General features: G+C 41.5%; 1 protein-coding gene across 4 annotated transcripts in view; it reads left to right on the top strand.

Moving 5' to 3' along the window:
- The window catches only part of zfyve9a (zinc finger, FYVE domain containing 9a), a 33,377-nt gene that overhangs the window by 6,565 nt on the left and 5,632 nt on the right, over nucleotides 1-21,180 (top strand). The window contains exons 2-13 of one of the 4 annotated variants that reach the window (XM_084369748.1): nucleotides 4,002-4,105; nucleotides 5,010-5,117; nucleotides 7,160-8,631; nucleotides 10,721-10,820; nucleotides 11,004-11,180; nucleotides 11,406-11,569; nucleotides 13,796-13,904; nucleotides 14,281-14,403; nucleotides 16,056-16,211; nucleotides 17,350-17,574; nucleotides 20,063-20,145; nucleotides 20,451-20,555. In XM_084369748.1, coding sequence (XP_084225874.1) covers nucleotides 5,048-5,117; nucleotides 7,160-8,631; nucleotides 10,721-10,820; nucleotides 11,004-11,180; nucleotides 11,406-11,569; nucleotides 13,796-13,904; nucleotides 14,281-14,403; nucleotides 16,056-16,211; nucleotides 17,350-17,574; nucleotides 20,063-20,145; nucleotides 20,451-20,555 — 2,784 coding nt within the window. In that variant the 5' untranslated portion in view covers nucleotides 4,002-4,105; nucleotides 5,010-5,047. Of the gene's footprint in view, nucleotides 1-4,001; nucleotides 4,106-5,009; nucleotides 5,118-7,159; nucleotides 8,632-10,720; nucleotides 10,845-11,003; nucleotides 11,181-11,405; nucleotides 11,570-13,795; nucleotides 13,926-14,280; nucleotides 14,404-16,055; nucleotides 16,212-17,349; nucleotides 17,575-20,062; nucleotides 20,146-20,450; nucleotides 20,556-21,180 lie in introns of all 4 variants that reach the window. The other 3 variants (XM_084369747.1, XM_084369746.1, XM_084369745.1) reach the window with 3 other exon arrangements.

Below are 21,180 nucleotides of genomic sequence, written 5' to 3'. Positions count from 1 at the left end.
ATCATCCAACATAAGTAGATATCATGGCAGGCCTATCCATAAACCAAAACACTGGACACATTAACAATGTGTACTAAATTTGATTTTAAGTTAATAAAGATTAACTGTTATTTCCTTGCACATGTAACCGGTACAATTTCATCCAGTAGTTGTTGAGACATAAACTGTGAATTACAAATCTCAATTTACTGGAGATTACCAGAGTCAGTAGGATTCATCCTCTAGACAACATAAATATTTGTACCATGTTTCATGGCAGTCTATTTAAGAGATGCTGAGATATTTTGGTCTGGACAAAAGTGGTAGATAGACTGACCAATATTACCATCCCTAGAGCTGTGGCACTAGCGTCATGGCTAAAAATATTAAACCTACAGCCTCACAAACATAGAGAACCACTTGTTTTGCAGTGTTTCATATAGATATTATTTTTATTTTTTTTGGCTGTTTGTCAAATTCAGAAGCAATATGAGACAATTTTATGGGCTGACTAGTTTTGTCAGTTAAATAGTTTATAGATGGATCAGACCAACCAGTCAGGTGAGCTCTACTGCCATGGACAGTTTTGATAGTCTTGATTGACTTCAGGCCACACCTCATGTAATATCTTATGTCTGATTGTTTTGATCAATCATTAGTTGAAGGGTTTGAACATGTTTGTACACATCATTTAGCTGCTGGACTGTTTTCCTTCAGTTGTACAGGCTCTCTGACTGACACACTCTCTCATGCACATATGTCTCCTTTAGAGCATCTCCCCAAGTTTACATGTCTAAAAATACAACTCCTTTACGCACTTTGACTAAAGATGCATTATTCAATGCCTCTGCAGAGTAATTAAATCTTAATCAGGGACAGGCTCCTGTCCTCATGGAGGCGTATCTGTGTGTGTGTGTTCATATGTGTTTGTGTGTTTTGTGTAGACTGTCCTGCAGTCAACTGGAGCTTTTCAGGCTCTTATGGTGCAAGGCGATTTAGGCAGGCTTTTCATCCAGTTTGAAGTAAAACCTGTCTGCTAAAGTAAAAGGGTGGATGAGGTTAAACTTTGGATGTCGCTCCCATTGCTGATCCTGTGCTTGGTTCAGGTGACGTGAAGATAATTTACTCCACCCAAGCTAGATAATCATGAACTCTTTAGTTACAGCTTTTTCTGGTCGATTTAAAAAAAGAAAAAAAAAGCTGACTGTATTTATCCTTTTGTCCTGGTGAGACATGTGATACTACTGCTCATGTGTCCTCATCAATGCCTGCCATGTTAATTGATCCTGTTGCAAATGCTTGATGTCACAAGAAACTAATTGAGTCTTAGGACTAGGGCTGCACAATATGGGGGAAAAATCATATTGCGATACATTTATATATAGACATTATGATTGCAACGTGATTCATGATTAGTGGGACTGATCAACACATTTTCCATTTTCACAAAAAAAAAAAGTTGAAATCATAATGATGTGACATTTGTTGGGGTCTTTACCGAGCAAGCATCTGAAAAACAAGTTTGTCAGCCAGAGCATCTCCGCAGCACTACACTAATTCATTATATTGTCATACGTTTTATCTGTATCAAAAAAATTACAGTCTTTGCGATTTGGATATTGCACATGGTCATAGTCTGATTTCAGTGATATTTGGATTCATTTTTCAGTTAGTTAGGACTTTAATATTTATTGTGCTTCAATATTTCTTGTAAATAAATGAATGCAATGTGATGATGAGTAGAGCTGATTTTTTTGGGTCCTTGAGTTCATGTCTTTTCCCGTATCTCTCTCTCTCTCTCTCTTTCTTTCTCTCTCTGTCTCTCTTGTCCTCTGTCATCTCTCTGCTATCAACTCGCTCAGGAAGGCATAAAATGCCCAAACAAGTGTTTTTTCTGTTATTATACAGATAATTTTATTCAGGCAAGGATCTCATAGGGCTGCTTATCTATAGACAACATTTAATGTGAAAAACAGATCTCTATTTTTCTGAGATATGAAGAAAAGTATCATTTTAAAATCTGCACCAAAACTAAGATCGCATATGGAGCAGCCTAGTATAGCTAAAGTTTAAATGATACTCAGCATGTATCAGTGATATTGATCTACATAAAAGTAGTTGGATGCGATATTACAAAATCATCTGGCCTACCTGACAACATTCAAAAATGTATACAGGCTGAAACAAGTAAGATTGTGATTGCAATGATTTGCAACATGCATCCAAAGGTTTCATTCACTGGTGGTAGATTGAATCACTGTCACCTGCTATATGAAATAGTTGAATGAAATGTCGCAGCTTATATTTATTCTAGCAAGCAGAGTTAATTTTTGTATTGATGGAGTGTTGACGTCACTTGGTGTGAGTTGTGTCTAAACTGAGTCACCATTCTCCATCTGGACAGTGCTTGCTTAAAGGTTTGCAACAATTTACGGACTTTTTCTTTGTTTCATTCACTGGTGGATTATTAAAATTTAAAGAAGCCTTTTTGTAGTCGGTGCAATTTTGTATTTTCGGCTCTGATAGCAGCACTGTCCCTCAGCCTCGTGGCAGAAATGATTTGACCCCACGGTACACACTACATGTTTACACACTCTCCTGTCCTGTGCCTTCACTGTTTTTGTGCTGACACCGTGCCCATGCTTGCACCTTAAACTAAGCGGAAAATGTGTTGACTCTGCTCCTTTCTCTGAGGCCTTCGCTCTGCGGAATATCTGGTCTCTGGTGTAATCCCTGGTCGCTCTTGTCCTTATGAGAATGACCCTGAAGTTCAGCCTGGCTGTTACTCATTTGCTGCCCTACACACACACACACATGGCCGCACATACACACGCACTCCTCACGCCCCACGCCATCACATCCTCACTCCAAGGTCCCCTCATCCGCAAGGACAGACTGTGCAGGTTTACTGTGCAGTGATTCAGGCTTCAGCTGTTTTCTATTCATGCTTCTGATTACCTTTTCAAGCTTGGATGGATGACATCTCACTGTGTATGATAATGTGCAAAACACATGATAAGCTAGACGTACTGTATTATCAATTGGTTCCTACATTTGTTTGAAAATGATGTTCTGTTTTATCATCGGCGTGAAGGGTGGACATGTAACTTTGGATGTGGTTCTGTTCTTCTTTTGACATTCATGTGTATCATATGGTTAAAAAGAAGGGCTGCAACTCATTATCAAATGATCATTTTCTGTATAAAATGGTGAAAAATGCCTATCAACATACCCCAGAGCTCAAGGTGAAGTCTTTGAATTGCTTGTTTTATCCAGCCAACAGTTGAAAACCCAAAGTAGGACTGGACAATATCAATATTATATCACTATTGCGATATGAGACTATATCGTCTTAGATTTTGGATACCTGTATGTCCTGTAATGGCATATGTGTAGCCTTTTCCTGTTTAGAGGCTGAATTACAGTGAAGTGATGTGTTTTTTCTGAACTTGCAGACTGTTCTACTCATTCTGACGCTTGACTTTATCCACTTAGTCATTTATATCCACATTACTGATGATTATTTATCAAAATCTCATTGTGTTGATATTTGTGAAAATACTGTTTTGCATTCTTGCTTGAAGAAAATTCTGACGCAATTAGTCTATTATCATTTTAGTTGTTGATTATTTTTCTAGCAACTGATCAATTGCGTGACTTAACATTTCATTTCTAAATTAATTGTGAGGTTTGACCTTGCCTAGTGGTTTAAAGGCAGTTTTTTAATTTCCTAAAAAACAGCCTTAACCTTCACCGAGAGACAAAAAAAAAAAGCATCCATCACATCTGAGACGCTCTGTTTGCCCAATAAAAATCAGGTGTTGAGTATAAACTTTTCATCCACAGGAAGTCATATTTTAAACACAGAGAAAGCACTTAGCAGGCTCTACTTTTCTATAATCGAAAGTTTTATATACTATAATCATGTAGGAAACCACTGTACTCATTGCATCACTTCATAGTAAAACTAGCAGGCTTTAAGTACAGCTCTGTACTTAATGGTGTCTCCCTCTATGTCTAAGGTGTGGGCGCTGGGCGCTTGCCAGACTGGGTGAAGTGAGACCTGAGAGGGAAACCCGCTGAGAAAAAACACTGCCTGGGACTGCTGAGGAGGACCTCTGTGCAGGTGAGGACTGACGGACAGATGAGCACTACTTCAAGGCTAAATATAACTGATATGACTTGCACACCATCTTCAGGAGTTAAAAACTGTTAAGAACTGTCAACAGCTGTCGATGTAAGAGCAAGAGAATATGAAGACGTGTGTCGCGTCAAAATGAAATGAAATTATCAACCCTGATCATTATCTGCAAAGGAACATTTGCATCGTACATTTGATCATTCAGCCTAACATATGACTCCACTCCTACTTCACTGTAAAGTCAATTCTCAGTGTATCTGCACTGGAGGCTTCAAGTTTCCACATCACACTTGTGTTTGCTGAATACTGAGTCAGGATTAGCTTCCAAACTGTTTGTGATGTCACAAATCATGCCCATAGGCCCGTCTCTTAATATCAAATTTTCAGTAAGCTCAGAGAAAATGTGGACTTCCAGCGGCTGCATGTGTGTTCTAGTGTCAAAATGCGCACGTACTTCATTCCACACAGTGAAGCTCAAACATTCAACTTTAGGAACAAGAAGAAAAACACATTTTGACTGGAGGGGGGCTTTAAGGAGAAGGTTAAAAAAATCCAGAATCACCTTTTCTTAAAATGTAGAGAATTTGAGTTCATATCCTGTCATAAAATTCACTCCGTAACCTTCATAATCATAAAAGACATTTTGACCCATACCTATACCTCCCTTTCATTATCTCTGTGACCCCAGAGCGAACACGCAAGTGAGGAAATGAGAAGTAAGAGTGAAACAGAGTCAGAGGGAATATTTCTACTTAAACAAATCATATTAAAGCGAGTAGAGGACAAAGATATGAGAAAGGAGATATGATTCATGCTGCCGGGGATATCTGCATACGGTATGGAAATGTGAACCAATCTAGTATTAAAGACACGCTCTCCCTGCTTTTAGGTTCACACGGCTGTCGGCAGGGTGGAGCTTTCTGACCCATGGAGAATTACTTCCAGGCCGAGGCCTTCAATCTGGACAAGGTGCTGGATGAGTTCGAGCAGAACGAAGGTGAGCCACCGTGTCAGAGAGGAGACAGGTTAAAAAACAGTGAGTCATTGTGCTCGAGAAAAGACAGGCAGGACGAGGTGGGGCTGTGGGACTGAGGTTTCAGAGGAGCGGTGGTTTGGATGCCCTTATGTAACCCATGTGTAAATCATCAAGGTGTCAGGCAATCAGCCACCACCCAATGAGTTTGAGTAACATTTACAGGTGGTGATTTAGGGTGTGCAGACAGGGAATAGGACTAATTGGATTATTCGTTTCCCTGGGGCTTTTGTGAAACTGTGTTATTGGTGCAAGACAAGAGGGTTGTCTTTTTTTCTTCACACTTAATGCTCACAATAAGTAAAGAAATTGTGTTAGCGCCTTTTGAAACAGTTGTTCCACTGAGTTTATTTATGGCAATTGTAAAATAAACACTGCATTGCTGAGTTGTGCATCTGCAGACTTCCAGCTCGTCAGTACAAACGATCTTTATATAATAGAGGAAAGACTGCCCCTTTTCTGGATTTATGTCAGATGACCCCCCCAGAAAAATGCCAGTCCTCCACACAGCATATTTTGATGATACTGTGAGCTCGGTGTGTATTTTGGCTGTGAGTGATTATCTGTGTGTCCTCTGCCAGAGATCCAGCTCGGCAGATTAACTCCGTGTGTGACTGAATGTGTGTGTGCTTAAACCCCCAGTACAGCACACACACTGAAACAGCTTAGCATGAATTCCAGTGTGGGGAGGAGAGCACTATACAGTAGCTGACATGGCTGTGTGAGAATAAATATTATAAGAATTTCCACTCGTATTACACAGCATGCATGTGTCAGCCTGACTGATGGCTCCCAGGGGTGACCGAGTCGTTTGGCCCACTTTCTCAGAATTTCCCAGTCCATCCACACGCTAATTTCCCTCTCCATGCCAACCTCATTTCTCAATTTGTCCCCTGGTTTGTTTCTGACATTTTTAGCTCTTTCGATCACCTGGGAGTTCATTTGAGGCTTCCTGTCATGCTGTTGTTGGTCGCCACTTCTCCTTTCATGTCTTCGACATGACAAGAAAGCTGCAAGTTATTGGAAAAATTAGGGTGAAAGGTGATGTGTGCAAGATATAGTTCAAATCAGTGATGGTGTAACAAATACTTTACAAGTACTATAATATGTACATTTACTCAAGTATTTACCAAAGTAAGAACTTGAAATACTGAGTTGGGTTGTACTTTACTTGCATATTTCCATTTTCTGCTACTTTGTACTTCCTCTTCACTACATTTTGAAGACAAATATTTTACTTTTACTATATTACATTTATTTATGACTTTAATAGTTACTTTTTCAGAATTACTTTTCAGACTTTTGAGATTGCATGCTTTATCAGAGCTGAAGTTGTACATTTTTCAGTGAATGGATTCGCAAAAATGCTGAATATCAGATCCGATAATAAGCCAGGCAGATTGTTGGTCAAACCTAATTTACAACTGCCCGTGGGAAGAATGAACTTTTAAGAGTCCATTCTTGATTTAAAGCTCTGTTTACACTGTTTCTTTCCTGGGCCACTGATGCCTTAGAGGCTAAAAAAGCTTTGAAGGTTTTAATTGAAACGCTCTGTCAAAATGTTATAACTCTCAATAATTCATCAGTTATAGCTCCTGGTCCAGATAGGTTGGCATCGCGGTCCGTACCTGGAAAGTGGTCTGCCTACTTTAATCATGGGGGGATGGAGAGGGATGGCATCTTAAAGGGGGGGATGCATTTTGGTAATTTAGATAACAAGTGGGACAGCATCCACCCTCATCAACTTTCAAATTGCCTACTGTGTAAATATATGTAAAGTTTACTTTTACTTGTACTTTGTACTTAAGTATTATTCTTATGTATACTTTAAATTTTACCAAAGTAATATTTCAACACAATGTCATTACCTTTATTCAAGTATGACTTGAGTAAGCCACTATTGGATCAGCTGATAGTTTGTCATGTGAAGATTGTAATTTTATGACAAATAAGGCAAAGTAAGATCCATATTAATTGTCTGTTCTCCTCTCTTCTTTCTCGGCCAGATGAGACAGACAATCCCATTCTCTCGGATGCCAAGTGGACCCAGATCCTGGCCCCGCCAGCCCACCTGCTCTCTCTGAACCCCGCCCTGGCCCACGCAGACCTCAGCCCCCGGGAGAGTCCGCTACCCTTTAAGACCCTCCCAGACTCCTCCTCAAGCGCCTCCCCGGGGGCCGACCCTAAAAGACATCCTGGTCCCGAGCCTCCATCCTGGGCAGAGGAGAGGCCGGCAGACGTCCACAGCCCACCCCTCCCCCAGCCCAACATCGGCAAACTGGTTGGCACAGACGACCTCTCACCGCCACCTGTGACGGCCTGTAGTGCCGTGGAGAACGGCTGCCCCGCCAGCCCTGCAAGCCCACAGCTAGATGGGCTCTGCAAGGAGATAAGTTCTCCTGCAGATAACCAGCCTGGTGCTTGTGACCAGGAGGCTAAACTTCATCAGGAGGAGAGAGCCGCCTCAGCAGCTGGAGGAGGAGGAGGCGGCACCGCTGTTAGTCACACTCACTTTACCTTTGAGGTTGGATTAGGACAGGAAGAAACTCTATCTCCGAAAATTCATCCAAATGTGGAACCAACAACACAAAATGGGAAAGATGTCAAAGAGGAGGTGATTGCTGCTGTTTTACAAGACAATGGTCAAGAAAAACAAACTGCAAACTTTAAGGAGGAGCAGATAGAAACTGTCCTGAACAGAAGGAGAGACGTTCAGCCTATTTGTGGAGTGGAGGAGAATGGTATATCTTGCCTCGACAGGGTTGGAGTTGAGGAGAAGGAGAAAAGATGTGGTGCAGGAGAACAAATAGACCAACTCCTCAGAATAACAAGCCTTCCCAATGGTTTGGAGCAGGAGAGCAGTAGTCATTCTGAGCTTAAGGAGACAGAAGAGAGGGAGGAGGAGGAGGGTTTTTCTCCCTCTCCTGTCCCCTCCAAAGAGGACTCTGTAACTGAGGAGAAAGAAATGGAGGAAAGCAAGCAGGAGAACGGTGATGGAGGAGCAGTGGGGTCTGGTAGCATCCAACCAAAACTCAACAATAATCGGCTGCAGCCGGTCAGTGTTCCCTACGGAGGGGCACGACCGAAGCAGCCGGTCAGCCTCAAGCTCCAGATCCCACAGCCGCTGTCGGGCCAGGTCCAAAATCAGCTTGGCCCAGCCGCTGTCAGCAAGAACAAAAACCAGGAAAACCAGAGCAGGAGAGGTACACCCTCTGAAACTACACTCAGTGGGACAGATCACAGTGCAGTTGGGGTGAATGGAGATGGCATTACCCACTCTCCTCTCCTGATGCCCTCGGGGAGCCCAGACAACGACCTTCAGGCAGGCCAGCAGGGCGCTCTGTGCAGGAAACCTGCCAACTCCCTGGGAGAAGTTGCCCCTGTGTGGGTGCCTGACTCCCAGGCTCCTGTCTGCATGAAATGTGATGTCAAGTTCACCTTCACCAAGAGGAGGCACCACTGCAGGGCCTGTGGCAAGGTCAGTGGAGTGATAGAGCTGCTTTTAAATGAAAAGCTGAACAAAATCCTAGAGTTCCCCTTCCAAACACATGTGTATCTTTGATGCCTAAAATGTGTTAGTGCATTTTCTGCATCATAAAAGATTTGCAAAGCTAAAAATATTTTAAATCGTTCACTTACATGCATGTTTGCTCGCTTGCAGTCTTCTTCCTTGTCTTTGCAAGCACATATACCTTTTGTGTTACTGCCATCAAATGATGATCAGTCGAATAGCATGAAGCTAGTAGTGCTCATGTGGAAGATAAAAACAAAACAGGAACTCACTAGTAAAATCGCGCTCCATGGCACTACTTGTGGTAAAGAACTTCACATTGTACCATTTTTAAAAAACAAAAACAAAACAATAAAATAATAACAAAACAAAAACAATCCACCTATAGTAGCCCTTATAGACTAAAAAAGCAGAATGCAGTGTATCAATGAGTTGTATTTAGAGTAAGGTGCATGACATTGAAAAAGTCTTGCTTGCTCTTCCTTTGCTGTTATCATTATTACTTTCTCCACATGTTTCTTCTCCAAAAGTTCACCTCTCCTTGGGGCTTTGTCAAAGGGCATTCTGGGAATTACGAAATGATCTTAACCTTTCAAGGCAGGTTTAGAGACAGCCAAACTTGCAAAATAACATCAGCAGAAGGTAACTCCTGGAGTGCAGTAACCATCAAAGAGTAGCAAACTTTGTGTATGAATGAAAGAAGAATGGAGGTTTCTTTCTTTTACATTTATCCATCACATTTGTGTTTTAAAGATCAAGCTGATGTATTCATCCTGGGTTTCGTGCGATGAGGTCTTTGACATTAGGGCTGCAGCTAATCGTTATTTTCATTATCAGTTCATCTTCATGGTATTTTCTTGATTAATTGCCAGTAAAATGTCAAAAACATAGAGGAATCTTGTTTTTTCCAACCAACATTTCCAAACTCAAAGATATTCTGTTTACCATGGGATAAAACAAAAAAAAAGCAGCAAACCCTCCTGATCAAGAATCTTGAATTAGAGAAATTAGGAATTTTTTTATTGAAAAATTGGTAGATTGATTATCAAAAGGGTTGTGGGTTAATTTTCTCTTGATAGACTAATTGTATAACCAACAATAATAGAGTCTTACCTAGAATGATCAAACCTGTAATGTTTTCAGTCAAGCACAGTAAATCTTTCAGGACATAATCAAATACTCAACATACTAATTACACCACTGCAGACAAAACAGGGTAAAAAAGTGCTTAATAGGACACAAAAATCATGCGTGCAAGAGAAAAACAAGATTTTAAATACTCAGGTTTTAAAATACATAACAGTAATATTCCATCAGTGACTTTAAAGAGCTTTCCTGGACTCTGTGAGTAAGCAGATAAATTAAATGAAGTGCTTTGATAAAGGAGTTCTTTTTTAGGCGTCTATTTGCAGATAAACTCAGTAGGTGTGCAGGTAGCTTTCTAGCATTATGGCCACCCACACTTGCAGCAGGGTGTCCGCTCAATGCTTCAAAGTGAAGATGTGGTCGCTGACACTGCACTGGAAAATCGCCGGACTGCTACTTAATTTCCCAGGGTGGTAAACAAACAGTCTCTGCCACTTGAGCAGGGAGGAGCTGGCACTGCAGTAATACTGACACCAGCACTGGGGCCGCAAACAAAAGACGCAGCGGGATCCTCAGTGCATCCAGCACCAGACCGGTATATCCACAAACCAGTTTATGTTGGTGCTGTGAGGCTCCCAAATTAAAAGGATCCTCCACCCTCTGTCTAATGTTCTACTAAATACATGTTACTGGATAATGATGTGCAAGGAGGTGCTAATCCATTAAAAGCAAAGTGCCCTGTACACAGCTGCAGCTCATTGATGTGCTAGCAAAGTAGAGGAAATCAATATCCATAAAATGGAACATTTGCTGCAGACTTAATCACAACTTATTTTCAATTCTTCGCCTTTTAAAAACCTTCACAGTTAAAGCAGAATCATTTGTAGATATGTTTTTGGTCCAGTGTGCTCATCCTTTGTAGGAAAGTGTGCACATAATCTTTTCTAATCTGTGGCTGTGTGTTTTTAAGGTTTTCTGTGCGACGTGCTGCAGCCTGAAGTGCAGGCTCATGTACATGGACAGGAAGGAGGCTCGCGTCTGTGTCACCTGTCATTCTGCTCTGACGACTGGTGAGCATCATTGCAAGGACATAGGTAGTTCATCACAACTTACATATTGCATTTACGTGTACCCTTTGTATATATGCATGCAACCAAGGATGCTAAGATTTGACATTTTCTCCAATCTGTATAGTTTTTAGCCATTACACATTTTTCCTAACTTCAGCTAATGATGTTTTCTGTCCTTGTCAGCTCAATCATGGGAGACACCAGCTCCTGCAAGCAACCAGAGTCCGAACCCCAACAACCCAGCGGAGTACTGCTCCACCATCCCCCCTCTGCAGCAGGCCCAGGCCTCTGGAGTGCTCAGCTCCCCTCCTCCTACCGTCATGGTGCCTGTGGGAGTCCTGAAACAGCCTGGCAACGAGGGTACGACCTTTACCAGGAATAAAAATGCTCTTAGCACTTATTTTTCACCTTTAACATGACATTCAGTCCCTACGACTCTAAAGTACTTCAACTTTTAGTTGTTCTTTCTTTTTTTGCCGGTCCTGATAAGGTGCATGCAGTTTGTAACCTTGTTGTCTTTGTGCCTGTGACTTCATGTTCAACCAAGACAATGTATTTGTAAATGTGCTGTTATATGACCTTTAGGGTCCCTGTCACGGGAGCAGAGGAGGGTGTGGTTTGCTGACGGGGTCCTACCGAACGGCGACACAGCAGAGTCCCCCAAACCTCCCACCTCCAGCCCGGCCCCCTCCCAGTCGCTGGCCATCTCCACATATTCAAACAAATCCTCCACTTCTGAATCCTCAGAGGTAGGCTTGGCATGTAAAACATTCACCCCCAGCTAATGCTATTAGCTTAGCTTGTATGATCATATTAACTACTCTAGAGTTAGCTGAGCGAAGTCACAAAGAGCTCTTTCTGTGGGATTCTTGGTTGTTTACTGGCTAAGTCACGGATTGCAGCGAATCGGCCCGTAAACAGAGTTCAAAAGAGGAACATTCCTTGTTTGCTTAATCAGAATTAGAAATCCCAGTCGAGTGAAAATAGGCTCATGTTTGCCTCCCAACAAATAACAATTGAATGTGGTTGATTTTGTGGTCATGCTGTTCACTCACTGGGCTTGAATGCCACCCGTCAGGATGATTCATGGCCTGTTGAACAGAATGGTTGTTGGGAGCTTCATCTCATATGGCCTGATGATGTATGCAGACAGAGCTTGAGTATTAAACCAGACTCTCACATGACGCCATAGAAGTTATACTGGTGTGAACTCCGTGATGTATGGATTTTAATTTACTGCAGAATGTTCATCGGGATCAGGTTCACCCGCAGCAGTGGAAAAGTGTTGAGCCATTGATATACAGAAGCTCCTGCTGTGCTTTTCTAACTGTTTTCATGGTTTAGCACCGTATAATGTAGCAAATAACAGTGACTTCAAGGCAAGAGTGAGAGAACATTCAGCTCAGACCAGCAGGAATATTAAGCCTCCCATCAGTTGACATGACATAGTGAATGGATGATGTGTTGTGTGACTCTGGTGACGCTTTATTAAATCTAAGAAAAATAACTCGGGTGACATCACTTAAGTAATCTAATTTTGGTGATGGTGATCCATATACCTGTTCATCCCGGCTCTTTGGCTGCATTCAAGACAGCTCTGAACTTTTCCAACCTCTTACTAGAAAAAGTACAATGGAGCGCCACCTGAAGTCAGAATTCCTGCTTTTAAACTCGAAGCACATCCATCTACCACCACTTCAAGTGAATGGAATATTTAGATACGTCTCCAAGCATTAAAGTGCTGCAAAATAAAATGTATAATGGCGTCTATTACCTCATGTGTTTACATTTGCAAGGAAGCTGCACTGCTGAGGATTCAGTTCTGTGTACACTTTCCAAAGAGTACACAGAAAAAGTTTTTTGTTAACTTTTGTTGCATACAAATGAGAAAGTTTGAGGTCGGAAGTTGGAAAATTTCATCTCCGACTTCTGACGTTGACTGGAACGCAGCAATTAGACTGCAACAAAAATGGGAAACAGCAACACACAGATAAACTAAGTAACAAAGATGCATTTATTTGCAATAAATTATCAAAACAAGCAAACAAATAGATGATGTAAAATCAGTAGTGCAGGGAGAGTGGGTGTGTGAAAATGTGCTGCATGAGTGTAGAGTGCTGTTAAAAGAGATCTGACTAAGGCCTGGCTGCTCTGCTCAGTAACAGCAGAGTGACCCAGGTAGAGGGACAGTTACAATATACATAATATACAGAAAGATTATTTCAAAAAAATGGTTGTGTGGAGTTTCAAAGAAGCTCACCAGGCAGAGAGGATCAAACAAAAGATGCTTTAAATTTGTATGCAGTGTGTGTGTGTGAGTGAGTGTTAGTTATACTAGGAACTTAAAGTGAGCATATCTTCAGACAGTTACCCTCATTTTAGCCCACCTTTGGTCTCCAACAACTCCTGAGGAAAATATCTGGCCTCTTAAGCTGCTCAATGCTCCATGTTTTTTAGTTTTTTTTTTACTAGCGAATAACTAATTCCACTGCTTCCCACTGCTGCTGGAAACAAGGTTGGTAAAAGCAGTGAAAGTGAAACAAAACAGTTAAGTTGCAGGCTGTTAAACTAAAACATTGAGCTGAAAGATGCTATAAAGCTTTGTAGTGGGGAACTACAGAGTGGTGTCATAATTATCTGTGGGTTTGTCCCTCTGTGCAGCACTTTTCTCATTAAACAGGGTTTTTTTCCCATCATCAATATAAAGGCTGGAATGTACCTTAAGTACACAAAAGTGCGTCTACTTATCTCATAATTGATGGTAATAGAAGAAAAATACTTAGTTAATTCACATAAATAACTGGTATGTAGCTACAAATGAAATATCTGTACAATATTTTGAAGATATACCACCTATTCTATACAACCTATAACACCCAGGTATACCTATAATCACAGCCATGAAAACCATTTTGGATATTACTGTGTGTTACAACACTTAACCCCGCACCCTCGCCCCTCCTCTCCACCTCCAGGCAGCCCATACCCCTGTTGCCCCGGTGGGCAGCCCCGTGGGCAGCTCCCTCAGCCTGATCCCGGAGGACGGGCTCCCTCCCATCCTCATCTCCACCGGAGTCAAAGGAGGTACGGGAGGCCACATCACAGGTGCTTGCCCTCATCCTCACCATTCTGCTGCCTCCTCATTGCTCTGTCAGCTGCTGTCTTTGTGCTCGTTGAGTGTGTTTTTCATGTGCTTCATATCACAGCTCATGTTTCGACCACTCATCGCCAACGGGGGGGGAGCGGAGAATTTGTTCATGGGAGTGCAGTGATGATGTTTTAAAGATTTTGGAGATGTGATCATTTCATGTGACTCCTTTATCATCCTCACCTCCACCCTGTTTCTCACTCCTACATCTCCTCCACTCTCATCTTCTGTTCTCTCCCGTTTATCTAACTTTGCCTACACTCCTCCCTCCACCCTCCTCTCTTTCTTCTGCTCCACCTGACCCTTCTGCAGACTATGCAGTGGAGGAAAGGCCGTCGGAGATCGTCCTCATGCAGCAGCTGGAGGAGGGGGGCCCAGACCCCCTGGTCTTCGTGCTCAATGCTAACCTGCTCGCCATGGTCAAACTCGTCAACTGTGAGTTCCCAGCCGGAGCCTAAAGCAGCATCTGAGGGTGTTCATGAGATGGGATTTTAAAAATGCATTATTCCCATATGGAACTTTTGGAGGAGTGAAAATAAGTGTGGACATACTTGTGAATTATTGATTTTATGATGATCTAAGGAAAAGGGAGAGTACATATTAGTACTGTATTAAATTTTAATTGGCCTAATTAAGCTTTTGTCTGGTGAATTACTGAGCAGCCGTTCCCAAACATGCCCAAAAATTCTGACTTTTTTCTGTTTGCATTCATGTGGATGTTCTATAACTTTTACATTAAATACATTACATTTCCAGCTTCACCTGGCTCGTACATTAATGGCTTTTTGTCCTTCAGACATTCAGAGTAGAAAGACACACAATTCTTGGCCAATATTTGACATCTAGTTGTACGGATCAACCAATACGGTTTCTTCGGTCTGATAGTGATACAGATTATTAGTAACCAAAGAGACTGACAACCAGTGTTTCCCACAGATATACTTCAACTGGGAAGTCGCTAAGGTATATTAATGGCCGGCCACGTCTAATTTCATTTTTTGTTATCCATCTGAGAGAACGAAACCATCCGCAATCGCGGAGCGAGATGCTCTCTGATGTTACATCCCAACTGATGCTGTTGTTGCAATGTCATTCAGTCCATGTTGGTTTTGATCGGCTACATAATGAACAAGCTTCCTCCACATGCGGCTCACCTGCTGTTATCACAATGGAATTGCGAGTTTAAAAAAATCCTAAACGTGAGCTGTGTTTTCCTTTGTCAACTTCACGAATAACTTGTGTGTGTGTGTGTATATTAAGGTGGACAATTAGAGCAACACTATGTAATGTAGACAAACTCTTAAGGCGATTCTGATGAAATACAGCTGTTTTTTGAGTCTCATTCTCAGCTTGTCAAATAGTGTTGTGGTGGAGACATTGAGTGAGACAACAGAGCGGTGACTACAGACCGAGAGGTTGCTGCAGCACAGCCAAAGTAGCTCATTTAGATACATTTATTTAATCAGCAATCAGACAAATAAACAAAAGACAAACACAGATTCCACAGATTTTTACACAGCCTGGACTTTGATACTTATTTTGCTGCTGAAGCCTTAATGTACTCACTTTATCACTTCAGCACAAGGGTTGCTTAGTTCACTAAAATATTTTCAAAATAATTTAATCATTTATTAGAGAACTCGTATAATCTTTTATAGTGCACAAGGATAGAATTACAGGACGTTAATTTGGCAGGGATGAAAATGTTAAATATCAGGATGGAGACAGCCTGTCTGATTATTATTGTGGCTGTATGAGGATAGGTTTTTTTAGCTCTTTTGTGCCACGAGGGGGGAAAATGAATCCCTTTAAAGATTGTTCTGACTTGAGAATTTTCACAACTTGAGATGAGTTAATTCACAGTGTTTTGTGATTAATTGTAGTGATTTATGCTCTTGGATGATAGAAGATGATGAGTCATAAATTTAGAGTTCTCTTTACAAGGACGAACAAGACATTCATTTAATTCATTAATAATAATAAAACGCATTTACTTTGTGCATGAATGAAAGGAGCTTATAAAATGTTTATGGATCTGATGTAACCTGATAACCATATAGTCCGATTTCCTGTTCCTCACTCCTCAGATGTAAACAGGAAGTGTTGGTACGTGACGACTAAGGGCATGCATGCTGTCGGCCAGGCAGAGGTGGTCATTCTGCTCCAGTGTCTACCTGACGAGAAGACCATCCCTAAAGACATCTTCACACACTTCGTGCAGCTCTACCAGGAGGCCCTCAGTGGTAAGAACACAACCAACAGCGCCACTAGGAAGCACACTGCGAAATTAGTTCACCTCCACTGTGGGCCCCTCTTGGGGGAGATAGCAGCTCATTAGTGGCTCTGTCTCGAGGCCCACAGGTGAGTCCACCTGTCTCAGTCAGGTGCTGCCCGGTTAAAAACGAGCTTACCCTCAAGTAATGTAGTAAAATGTGAGGGGAAATGTTCCAGCTCTGCTTTTTGTCCCGTCGAGACGACAGGTGCACCAAGTCGTTCTCTATTTGGAAACCAGGTTACCGTCCACCACTGCTGAACTGAAACTGACAAATGTCTGAACATTAGTGTCCCACTGTTAGTTCGCCTCCCTCCAGGTGTGACACCCCACTATCGCTTGTCTTGCGTTTTTTAACTCCGTATGCCGCAGAGCAAAAACAGCTAACATAGGGTGACTTTGACGGCTTGCCCCCCTCAGGCTGAGTCCTCTTTCATATGCACACTGGAGCAGTTTCAGACTGGTGGAAGGGAGCCATATTGTGCATGTCGTTCCTGATTAACTCACCGTCAGTCGGGTATCGGGGAGAAGTGCTGGCTTTAGCAAGTCCCAGCCACCCAGCTTTGTCATGCTATTAGGGTTATTGCGCTATGTGGCATCGAAAGCCAGTGATCCCTCCAACAGATAATTGGTAACATGAACCCTGTGTGGGTAATATGAGGTTGTAGGGTGAGCAGGCGAGATCTGTTTTTATTCATGGCTGTAGAACTCAGGCGGATTTAGAAAGGCTCCTTATTCACACAGTAATCCCAGGCATACACTGAAAGCCTCTGCCTTTCATATCTATCTCCCTTTTCAGAGCATGAGAACTCGGGTTACTCTTTTTTTTTTTTTTTTACTTTATTTCTTCTCATTTATGTTCATTTTCATCATTTTCTGCCTTTTTAGCCTTTGCATTTTTATTCCTGGTCTCTGTCACATCATTCCCTGTTTTTTTATACTTTCCCCCCTGAACTCTTATTATATTTCTCCCCTTTTCTCCCCCACAACCCTGCTGTGCCCTCCACTCTCCTGTTCACCAACCCCTCCTCCTCCTCCTCACATCTCCTGTATCACTAACAACCTCACTCTTCTCCTCTTCCCCTCCCCTTCTTCCTCATCTCCTAAAGGCAACGTGCTGAGCCACCTGAGTCACTCATTCTTCACGCAGAGCTTCCTGGGCAGTAAGGAGCATGGCGGCTTCCTCTACATCAGCCCCTCCTTCCAGTCACTGCAGGACCTGCTGCTGCCCAACCCGCCCTACCTCTTCGGCATCCTGATACAGAAGTGGGAAACACCCTGGGCCAAGGTTTTCCCCATCCGCCTCATGCTGCGGCTGGGCGCAGAGTACCGATGTGAGTCAGGGCGACTGGGGTTCACACTATGTGGTAATCATGATAGAGGAAGAAGTTTAGATGATGTTATTCAAGGTTATTTTAAAGTTCACATTTAGTTTCTATCCATTACAACATTTGTTTGGTCTCGAGTACAAAAGATATATATATACAGAGACACAATGAGAGAATTGGTCCTTAAAACAAGTTTCAAAGATCATTCTTGACCTTAGATGTGAGATTGTCTTGAAAACTGCTGTTCTGAGTCCTTTTAGGGCTTTCAGTTATATCACATGAACTTCACAAGCTGGTCATTTTTTTCTCCAGTTGTCATCAAAACATAGATGTTCTAATTTCCTTTTTATCGTAGCACTTTTTCAAACATATTTAGTGCAGACAACTGAATTCATTAGTCGTATTAAATATTTTGTGCACGCTGGCTTGCAGGGTGGTAGGAAGTTCCTGCTTTTTGTCTCCTGATTGAGCTCTAAGTTCTACCAGATCTCCTGTGTGAGGCTGGGAAACATTTGAGGCTCTTTTCCAATGTCAGAATGATTTTAGACAGGAACTGAAGACACGAAGAAGAGGAACTGAAAATGTTTTTGGTTTTTTTACAAACTTTTTTCCCCCCATTTAATAAAAAGAAGACTAGTGATAAAAAGATTAGTTGCGCCCCGTAGCTCACCTGGTAGAGCGTGTTATCTACTGACAGACCTGGAACTTGATATAACCTGAAATAAATATTTTTTAATAACAACAATACAGTAGAATTTAATACTATGAATAAGCAAATGTTAATGGAAGTCAGTCACATTAGTCTACCACTCAACAGTATCTCCCTGCTCACCGTCCCAAAAGAGGATGTGATGTAATCTAAAAAAATATTGATCTTCAGTCACAAACTGTAAAATGTCTGTGAGCTCCATGTTACAGTTTGTAGTCTGGCGGTGTATTATTGCACTAAACACAATAATAAAACAGCCTAAACTAATAAGTCGTGCATCAGTGTGTCTATTGGCTGACTTTGCACAACCACAAAACTTTGACCTGCAAATCTATCAGAGCTGGCTGGAGACCAAATAGGAAATGCAACTGAAGTGGATATTTGCAGGGCCTCAGATTTAAATTGTGTCAGATCTGCAGCATTTTGTTTAGTATTTCAGTTAACAAAGATTATTTGTTTCTACCAAGTGTAGGAATCAAACCTCACGAAGTTGAATTTGTTTGAAAGGGAAGCAAAGAGAGCAAGTGTCCTCAAATGGTTTGATGCTTTCTTATGGTAACATATTAAGATCCACGTTGATCTTGAGAGCTCAGCTTGTCAGTTGTCAGAAGAAGCCTGTAGACATCATACCAGCCTGCTCTCATATGTTTCTCACAACTTCCCACGTGAACCAGGAAGTCTTGTGAGGGGTTTTATCGTAGAGCCTCGTCTCCACCAAATCCTCCTTCTCTCACAGCCAGACCTGCCAGCACACAGCGCTGCCTGGCCCTGCTAAGCCTCTTGCCTGCTTCCAGCGAGCTCGGATAGAATACATTAACAAAGCCACGTACAGTTGAGGCTCTTAAACACAAATTGTTAGCATCACCATGAAATTAATCCACCACACAAACCGTGTAGTTCTCACACAGGCACTTACCTGAAGCAGTGACCAGCAGAAGGTTGAGTCGCTCGTCGGCTCTCAGATCCCTGCTGAAGTGCAGATGGAAGCTGAGATAAGTTTTTCGTTGCTAATGAGTTTGTGGTGAGATCTTATTTCCAGCTGTTTGCTGAGATAAGGCTAAAAATAGTCATCTAAGGAGCTTTAGTCGCTGGAGAAAAAAGCAGTCTTATTTTTCACTCGTGGATTAGGAGCGTTCCTCCTAACTGCAGGCACAGTTTACTGTATCTGATATGTGTGTGTGGGGTCTCTTGTTCAGCTCATTTGCATTTATGAGCCGAGAGGACAGAAAACACAGGAAACACAAGTTGTGCAGTTAATAACAACATGAAAAAAACCTGGAAACACCTCAAAACAAAAATAGACCCAGAACTGAGACTTATGAAGTAAATTAATAAATCAAATATAATAAACAAATGAGCAGGGATATTTATTATCAGTTGTTGGCCATTACTTTTGTTTCCACCGACTAACCAGCCAATGCACTCATTGTTGCAGCTCTACCCAGATCACAACATGAAAGGCAAAACATAGAAACTAAAGAAACAACTAAATGATCATAAAAGGTGACAGAAATATTTACATACACACAACATGCAGAAAATAGAGACCCACATAATAATATAACACTACAGTACACTGAGAAGAAAAGTGGGGGATCCTCTACAGACAGAGTTGATGTTATGGATAGATGTTAAAATGATTTTGCTGAGGAAATTGTGACATCTGAAAGAGACACTTGATGAATGAAAATAAGAAGCTGTGACTTTAAAACTCAGAGGCAACATGTTAGTGGCACCACATTTTTATCGTTGATTCATCAATGACTGAACATTTTGTTTTCGCAGTTTATCCGTGTCCGCTGTTCAGTGTCCGCTTCAGAAAACCCCTGTTCGGAGAGACCGGTCACACTATCATGAATCTGCTCGCAGTAAGTGCTTTGTTTGTTTTCTCTTCCTGTACTCTTGTTTTTATTTATTTTTCAAAGTTGAAGAGCCACTGTAGGTCACTGAAAAATAATATTTGCCTCATGCGTTTTCAAAAAAATGTGAATTCTGTGTGAAGTCTGATGATTTTGTCAAACAGGGAAGTGTTCCCCTGTAGGTGCTTTGATTTTTTTTTATTTTATGCTGAGTATTTCTCTAAGACCCTGTTTAATTGAGTTAAATTGCAGATGTATGAATTAAAAAAAAAACAGTTTTCATGTCCTCATCTTTTTGTCTGTCTCTGTCGTAGGACTTCCGTAACTACCAGTACACGCTGCCGGTGGTGAAAGGTCTGGTTGTGGACATGGAGGTGAGGAAGACGAGCATTAAGATCCCCAGTAATCGTTACAATGAGGTGAGTGTCAACATGACTTACCAGCTGAAAACGAGGTGGCTCTCACATCTGTAGTTTTTTCATTATAAGTGCTAGAAACATGAAGTTATGTGGGCTGACAGGTAACACATTAACTGGACATCATGCAGCACTTTAATGCTTCAGTTTATATATTAATGTTCTCTGGTGTCACAAAGAGCTAAAAAATGTACAATCATGAGTATTATTTGTCGGATTTACATTCAATTTTTATATGATTTTTGCATTAATGTAAGAATTCCCTTGAATTCGCAGGTATTTCAGTCCTCTAACTACCCAAAAACAGGCCTTCTCACCTGGGTATTTTACCCATAAACTAGAAAATGTACTATATAAAGATACACTATAGCTACAGCCAACAAGAAATTTTTTTTGAAAACATTTCCCAGAGCCCAGCGAATATGATAAGTGTTTGTTTTGATCCAAACCCAGAAATATTTAATTTAATAAGATATAAACGGACAAAAGCAGGAAATCCTCATGTATCCTAAAAGCTGGAACCATAGTGAGCATTATGCTTCCACCTCATGTTATGAATATTAACAAACGGGTAGAAACAGGATGGAAAAGTGGCTTCTTTTACCTCACTTTTAATATCGCAGGTGGA

This window comes from Pagrus pagrus (genome assembly GCF_965226575.1).
Source record: "Pagrus pagrus genome assembly, chromosome: 12".
Classification (NCBI taxonomy): Eukaryota; Metazoa; Chordata; class Actinopteri; order Spariformes; family Sparidae; genus Pagrus; species Pagrus pagrus.
Note: the sequence above shows the minus strand (reverse complement) of the source record. Positions and strands in the feature narration are given on the sequence as shown.